This window comes from Dysidea avara, chromosome 8, assembly GCF_963678975.1.
Source record: "Dysidea avara chromosome 8, odDysAvar1.4, whole genome shotgun sequence".
Classification (NCBI taxonomy): domain Eukaryota; kingdom Metazoa; phylum Porifera; class Demospongiae; order Dictyoceratida; family Dysideidae; genus Dysidea; species Dysidea avara.
Window position 1 is genome coordinate 28889476 of NC_089279.1, and position 9218 is coordinate 28898693.

The window sequence follows — 9218 nt, forward strand, 5'->3', positions numbered from 1 at the left end:
GCTACTATATTACAACTTAGCACACTTTCTTCTATCAAATTTACTCCACAGTTCACTTGTATGGGTACAGATAGAAGTACAACAGCCTTATTAAAAAAGAAATTAACCCATCTCACATTTTACATTTAATTATAACTATCATTGGTACCTGCCCTACATGCAGGAACATGTCCACACTAACTAAAAGTCATAAACATTAAATATCAGCACAATGCATTCACACAGCTTGAAATGTTCTTCTAATATAGCAAAAAACAGATTGCACTAAAAAGGTTGGCAAAAGGAAAGAAACAAGTCACCAGCTGGATTCGAATTCAGGCCTTGCATTTATAAGGTGTATGCCTTGACCACTTAGCTAAATCTCTAACATTAATGGAAAGGCATTAAAAACTGTGTTATAAAGGCATGTGTATGTTGACTGGTATAGGTGTTTACTTGCTGTTTGCATGTGGAAAATGTTCAAGCAAATTTTTGTCTATACCCTTGCACTAATGGCACTGTAAATGACGAATAACAGCATTTAGAAGCTTCATTTAAAAGTGAGCTAGGTAATTTTCAGATGATGAGTGCTTTGTTTGGTACAAAAACCATTCCGATACATGCTTCAGGTGGTAAGAAAATCATTGGATACCAAAGGAATTCAGGACAGACAGACAGATAGATGGCTTTGCAATATTAGTATTAAAGTACTATTAAAACAGGTTTTGCCAAGAAGACCGCTTGCTACAAATATGTGAAAAGTAATCAAAACTTTTCACCTTTTAAGCTGAATATTCAGAAAACCATACAGAACTGGTACTGGCCGTGTATCTTGTTTGCCAGAGAAAGAGGAATTGAGCTGTATGTGCAGTGTATCAGTGGCATAATAAAAAAGAGAAAATGGGAAATTGTGGGGCTACATTTTTGTCTACAACTTGTGCTATCCAATATGAAAGGCAAAATTCACACCTACCAAGGAATGCTTTAATCTCAAAAATGATCAGCTGGCGGCTGACTGTAAATGTACATATATTAAATTACAAAATTAATGCATTACAGTATGCACTGCTCAAGGATGTATAGATAGGGAGGGGCAGGTTTCTGGGGTTTCAGGAAACCCCTTTAACAGCTAAACAATTTATAAAATAACCTGCCTCAATAAGAGTGCAGTTATTATTACTATCTAACTAGAGAATACAAATGCAATATACTACCTTTCAGAATCAGTATTTCACTGTGAGAATTTCACTATCACTCACAGCAACACAAGTCAAATGCGCTTTAATTAGAGTATAGTTATAATTGATTGTGCATTTTTAATTTTGCCATGGAAACATCTTCTAACAAGTGACAGATAGCTTTTTCAAGCAAAGAGAAGGTGAATATGTTATATAGTATGTTCACATTGAGCTGAATCCTCAAAAACATTTAATAACTCATGGATGCAATTACACACGATCTTGAAATTTGGCTCATTTGTAGTACTGCTTGACCCGCTAAAAATCTTTCGAAATCTTGTTGTTCAAATGTTTGACATAATATTTATGGCCAATCAAAATTTTCACAATACATTTCCTATGTGGAAGCCATATAAATATACTGTCCATTACAGCCCTTTCCCGAGCTTGTAATGGAGCCAAACTGTACGTGTCTGTTGTTGACTCCATTGCTGTTACCAATAATCATCTGGTTGGCAGAAATGTTAACTCTGTTGAGAAAAAATCCACTTTTAATTTTTAGCTGTTTTTCAGGGTTCAGCTCAACGTGAACATACTATAGTAATGTACTACTTGTCTATTTGATTATTGCTGAGTAGTTTAGTACTAACTAGCTATTTTATTATTTTGCAATTCTTTTAAGCATAGCTGTCCATATTTTTTAATACTGATGGAAACCTCATTATAAAAATCCTGGATACGCTCCTGCTGTTGAATCTTTTTAGCACACACTCAAAATTATAATGTCCTCTTTAAATGTAATATATATATATATATATATATATATAGTGGTTTCAAACTTCTACAATACATATCCTTACTATTTTTGTTTTGCTTTGACCCTCCCACACAAGGTTCCTTATACCCAAACAAGATTATGGCACAACATCAGTATCTTTCAATATACAACTGTTAATTCATTGCTTCCTACAGTAGTCATACAACAGTACTAGATAACCATCATGACTATTGCAGAGTTGGGGTAGTTACTTTGTAAAAGTAACTAATTACTAGTTACTTTCATCCCATGCAACTCAGTTATAGTAATAGTTACTTTTAAAAATGTAACTAAGTATCTAGATACTATTGTCCAGAGCAAGGGAAAAGAGAACTATATAATAATGATAATATTATATGCACACTTTCTGAAAATAACAATTCTGTGTGGCCATTTCAGCTCTGTTATGTCTGTATATATACTCAAGCTGAATCATGAAGAAAAGTACACAGATAGTGTTTACTTAATGTAGCTGCAGCACAAAAATTGAAGTGCTCTTACTTTTAAAGAATAGTTACAGTGGTCCTTCAATTATCCAAACTAATTGGACCCTGAGGGTGTTCAGATAATCGAAAAGTTCAGATAATAGAATCCCATTCATTTATATACAGAACCCTGTACAAATACTCTAATAGAACACACACACTTTAGACAAAATACTCTAATAGAACAGTCACATCCATAGTTTGGATAATCGAAAATTTAAATAATCAATGGCCGGATAATCAAGGGACCACTGTACAGTGTAACTATTACTAGTAATATTGTAACTTAACTACTTTCCAGGCAGTTGTAACTTACAAGTTACTAGTTACAAAGCAAGTAACTAGTTATACTTTTATAGTAACTAGTTACCCCCAACTCTGCATGCACGTATACTATACAAGGCCTTTATTCCTTGTTTCCCATCACCAACCACATCAAGTTTAAACACTGCTTGAAGTTTCTTAGTTTACTACAGTGGTATATCCCCAGTATATGGAACAGTTAATTGTTTGTTATTTTAGTAGTTTTTCAGTAAACCCGCATTCACTGATGCTTTATTGAGAGTTTAAAACTTAGTAAAACAATTATGTTCCATATACTTAAAGTTACTGACATTTTACTATCAGTATAACTGGGTACAACTACAGTAAAGCAGCTTAATAAATTAGTAAACTAAGAATCTTCAAGCAGTGAAAGTAGCCATACTCTAGGTTAAAGTAGTGACCACTGGGTCTGGAATTTTTCCTGAATTTGATGATGATAATTTGACTCCCTGTACTCGCAGACTTTCTTTCAGATCTGTAGTGTGATAGCTAGCAATTACGTATGAATTTACAATAATCAATAAATTTAAACTTTCAGGACAGAAAACAAGAAATCAGTAATGATGGCCATAAAGTTTTTTTATAATTAACTCACCACAATCAACAGAACTGTTCTTCCATAACCATTGTTTCTCAATTCCTAATAGTTTTTTGGCTATGTATCTATATGCATTGAACCTGACTTGATTAGTTGATATAATAATCCTTTAATATTATATATATTATATAATTCAAGTAATACAGTGCATGAGTCTGTAGAGCAAAAATTTGTCGGGGAGGAGGAGTGCCCCCTGCCCTCATCCTAAATGAAATGTACCCAGGCCTACCATTTTGATGATTAGCAAGTAAAGTTTTGGGTAGGCACCAGCCTATTATGCTAGCATAACTTTTAGCATAATAGGTGCCTGAAAGTATCAAGCATAATAGGCAGAATAATTGTCATACTGTAAGCAAAAATGCATGCCACAGAAAAAGGTTGACTTACAATAACAGAACAGTCGATGCCACTGATATGGCATTAAGTAGCTAGTTATCTGACACGACTGTTAATCTGTTATTATAGTTTACAATGCAGCCAAATTCCTAATACACAATGAATACTTTTTACATTTAACTAGTTGTTCATAAACCAAAGTTTATCATTATCCACAGAAAGTAACAAAACATTAAAACTGTGGAAAAAAAATTAAGCATAATTGTGAGCATAATAGACAAATTTTTGAGCACTGCAGCATAGGTTGCATAGCATAATAGGCAAAATTAAAAGCATAATAGGCTGGTGTCTAGTTTTGAGGACAAGAAACAACACCTCCCCTTTCCTGCCATGACAGTTGAAACTGATCATGCGGAGTTTTCCCTATGCCAGTTTGGATGTTGTATATTCCTTATATTCCAGGAGTGGCTAACTCTGTCTGGTATTAATGAATATGTTTAGCATTGGGTGGTCTATCTTCTATATAATTATATCTTTTAAATCTAAATTATTTGATTCTATCCCAACTAGATTACAAACAGCATAAACAAATGAAATGCAACTCATATATTGTATGATGTTAACTTTAACAACAAATTATAATCTTTCAAAGAAACTGTTGGTAGCTCTGCAGTTCTGCATGTTGAGATGCAGTTTAAAGCTGCAATTCTTTCATGAGTGAAGTCAAAATATCAGGATTATTATCTTGGAACTTTCCAAGGGTAGACCCTAATGTATTATAGCACAACATCCAGGTAAATTTATGGAGTGGCAGTCAGTGAGCATAAAAGTTACCAATTAATAGTTTGGTCACTTTTGTGCAGTTTGCTTTCCTTAAGAGAATTAACAAATGAAGGATCTTCTGTATAGTCAGTGCACACAGGATAAGACACTACGCTACATACAAATACACACTAAACATAACTGAAAATTGTCTGGAGGGGATGTCCCCCCAGAATGGCATCCATATTTGTAGTATTATTCAAACTCCACTGAATAATTTTCATTTCCAAAGTTACCCTGCAATCAGTGTTTTAAATCACAAAGAGACACAATTTAATGCACAAACCATGAAGTGTTTCACTGGCTATGCTGTTTATGCATACACATAAAGCTGTACTGAACTTAATAAGTATATAGGAACAATTGCAATGGAAACTGCAACACCTTTATTCGTGCTTATTGGTCAAGGCAGTTCAGTAAATTGAGTATGGTCTTCAATCCTCAAGCTGGTAAATAACTACTGACCTACCGTATGCATTGATACAATATACAGTATGTAAATAATTTTTATCCCCTATCAGTAAGCCTGAGTCAAATATGCACAAAATTTTGCCCAAAAATATTTTCAGGAATTTCCTAAAATTTTAACCCATTATTACACTTGCATTATGCTCTTAAGATAATAGTAACATTTGTAACAATTATTATGGAACATTTTAATCAGTAAATGCTTTATTTCACTATAAAATGACTGTTCTATTAGAGAGTATTGATCTAAGGAGCTATGTACAATGTATTTGGTTTGCAGTTTCCACTGACTTCCCTATTAGGGAGTATTGAGCTATTTTCATGAAATTAAACTCTGTAGTTTGAAATATCCATGTAATATGCCAGCACCAGCATTATGCTGGCATAGAACTCTAGCCTATTATGCTTTTTATTTTGCTGGCATGTTTGACGCAGGCCTACCTATCAGTACCAGTGTTGATGACAATTTAGGTTTCTGCTTAAACCATACACAGGATGCATGTGTTTTGTACCAAAATTTGCTCTTTTTTCATTGTAATTCCTATGCAAAACTTATACGATAATTTTGCAAAATTAATACTTCTAATAGAACAATCATTCATGTTAAACGGAAAAATAATTTTACACAGAATTATCATAATTTTTTGCATGAAAATACTATTCCAATAAATATATAGTGATTTATGTGATACCCATACAAAACCTATGTATTTACAATTTATGGAATTACAGGTGATTGCAGTGGAATTCCCAGTATACTGCACTTCCTATAAAATATTAATTTACAAATAAGTTGCAAAGAAAGTTGTGTATCCATGCATATGAATGGTTTAACAAGCAAGCTAACCTTACAAGCTTTATGCTGATCTCCCTGGCTATCATGCAAGTGTTAGTCCATTAAGTACTATTCCACCTAACCTCTCTGTATAAACCAGATTTGGTATTGGTTTCTAATGATACCATCATTTTGCTTGAACTGTTAATTGTTACCAATATACTAAGCACCATGCATCTGCAGCTGCTAACAGCAGAGAACTGGATCACTATAGCTCATTGTTACTGGACCTTCAATGTACTTCCTTATACAATGAAATTAGTTGCTTAGGGCACTCTACACCTGCGATGCTGACCAATGTATCTTGTGCATGCAAGTTACCATCCAGAGCTATTAAGCCATTGTTTGATCAAACCACCAGAATTGCGATATCCTACTCATACAGAACTTTCAATGCTTGCTCCTCTGAACTGTGGGATCTGACAGATCTGTTAAACTAATTGACAATATTGTGAGTGATTTCTTTCTTTTGTGTGTGTGTTTGTCTGCCAGGGCTTCAGCTGCTTTAAAGCTCCTTGATACCCCTGCATCTAGGCCTGTTATTTATTTCCTGTACCACAAGACATATAAATCAAATCATATATAAAACGAATTATACATAACAATCTACAGAATTTATGTGGCACAAGCCTTAGTGTTCAGCACAATCACAAGCCATTTCAGCTCTGCCATTATAAATCCCACTAACCTATGACAAGGCTAGGAACTTCTAAACAATGCAATCATATACATGCTTCATATGGATAAATGTGATGACACTATACATGCTATATGATATCATGCAGTATGTGGAAATGAGAATGCATACTATATGTACATGCTTGTGTAATGTGCAGAAAATACAGTCATCCTACAACATGCAGACATAAAAAATATCAATCTATTACATTGACTTGAGAAATATAAAACATTGTAAAAGTACATGTTTACTTCAAGAGACATCATGATTCATGGATCCAACATGTAATCATCATCAACATCATCTCCAGTAGTGCTAACACTATTGTATTTAACAGCCCTGAAGCAGAGTTGTATACAATGGTAATTACATGCATGCAGAAATTATATCACGCACGTGTGGGAGAGATAAAACAAGTTTTGGTGGGAACTTTACAATTCTACAGCTATACATAATTCCATTTATACTCCTTCACCCTCACCTTGTAATTCTTTCACAACTCTTTTAAACATCTGCTTAGCTTGTACACAGCAACAAAGACAATACTACTTTTAAGGCAGCCTTGCAAAATTTTATGAAAGCTTAACATATCACTATACTCTCTTAAAGCCACATCAACTAAAACAACTAACCCCCAACAGCATAATAATCATAATAGCATAGCAACTTTGGGACACAATAAATTAGTAAGAAATTCAGTCTTCATACCTCAGCTTTTTACTCTTGTTCCGATTAACTCACTCATCATTGTACCTATCATAACTCATCAAAATCCAGGTATGGCTCTACTTTTCTCCTTGACATGCTGTAACCAATCAACTTCTTAATCCCGGTGATACAGAAGATTAGCAGAGGAAAGATCACCAGAGCTGAAATTACTCCTGGAGTAGCAGTAGACAAGAAAGCGAATGAGTTAATATTGACAACTAAAGTTAGCGTCAGTAAAATCACACCATCTAATCCATTGAGAAAGCTATCTTTGTATGGCTGAATCCAAATATGAATCATGGCAATAACAACACAGGCTGTTTGTAGACAGTACAACATGGTGTAGTAGTTGCTGTCACAGATAAACACAATTAGGATAATCACTAGTCGACAGATAAGATAGTAGGAAGCAAAGTAGCGATACTTGTCTTTGTAGTAGCTTTGAAACTGATCAAGTATTGGCATAATTTTTATGCATCTCACTACAGGATTAATGAATGGTTGTATCAGTAGTATCAATGGCATACCAATTACAACAATTAGTCCACATAATGTAGCAACAATACCATAGAAGGCATGACGACCTCTAAAATACTTGTAACTTGGAGACAAATACACATATATCTCATCGACACCTGCAAATATTAATGGTTTTAGTAACTGCAATGAAGTGGATGCTAGTGAAGTATATGCAAGCAGCAACAGAAGACAGATGACATGTATTATACAGTGGCTGACATAGTAGGCAACCTTTGGACGGTGTCTTGCTATAATAATGATTATCACCAAGAACAATGGAATAGCTACCGCATGTGAATAATGAATGAACTGTTGATCAATTCTACTCAGTCCTTCCACAAAACACAGCTTACCAAATAGTTGAGGTGACAGTTTAGCAAAACTTGACAGTATGGAAACTAACTGAAACACACCACCAGTAATGTAGGGATTGTTATCTAATAATATATCCACAATGCTGTAATAATAGAGTATCCCGTACACATACCCTGATGATATTCGACACCGAAAGTTCATCACACCAAACACAACTCCTATTATAGCAATCCAATACAGGATAGTCAACACTATAACTAACGTTGTCATTAGAGGAGAACATTGGTGATGGCTGATACAGTCAGGTGAATCATATGTTAGAGTATATCCTGAACTACAGTCACCACAAGCAACTCCTGTCCTGTGTAGTTTACATTGATCATCTAATTCTTGTGGTATGATGCAATAAACTGGTCTGGTCTCTTTACGATGTTTACCATACTCACAGTACTGGTTTGGGCAGAGAGATACAGTAGTTATATTCCTAACAGTATCAAACCAATAACCTCTTTTTATCTCATTATAATCATCAACACAATCCACAATATCCTGATGGTGGTAACAATCACAACAATTACAAGTTCTGTCATATGTGTATCCTGGAGAACAAGGTACTAACTCAACTACTATTGAGGAAGAAATTCTTTTGTTAAAAGTCTCAAGTACAGTTTAAGTTTAAGAGGAACATTTCTACCTTTTGAAGTTATTTGTTCACCAATTAAAGTAAGACTAAGAGCTGTGACATTGTCAACAAGTATGCGGTTGTCAGTCGGTCCAATACCAGCACAATTGTCATGACACTGGGCATCAAATTGTGTTGGCATAGCAGAATGATTAAAGTAATCAAAGACAGATCCATTAAATGAAATTCAGTGACCTAGAATATTGCGTTTAGCAAGGTATGTGTTATCACCAGTTTTGACACCATCATGCTCTCTGAAGTACAACAACAGTGATTGGGGTGATGAGACTATTGTCTTTGACCGTGGTTCATCATATTGTAAATGGTATAAGAAGTATAGTATAGAATTGGTACTGTTATAATTAGAATTGATTTTGCAATGTCGGTGAACATTGAAAACATTGAAATACACTGAATTACCAGATATTCCGGCAGAGTTTTTGGAAAACTGTGTGGGCCAAATACTATGTGAT

General features: G+C 34.4%; 1 protein-coding gene across 1 annotated transcript; it reads right to left on the reverse strand.

Annotated features, from left to right (window-relative positions):
- Positions 1–6590: 6590 nt before the first annotated feature.
- LOC136264914 (uncharacterized) lies at positions 6591–8887 on the reverse strand. Its single transcript, XM_066059680.1, has 3 exons — positions 8807–8887; positions 7230–8720; positions 6591–6860 (listed from the first exon to the last, which is right to left on the reverse strand). Exons 1-2 carry the CDS (start codon positions 8885–8887, stop codon positions 7278–7280), a joined length of 1524 nt encoding a protein of 507 aa, XP_065915752.1. The 3' UTR covers positions 6591–6860; positions 7230–7277.
- Positions 8888–9218: the final 331 nt, after the last annotated feature.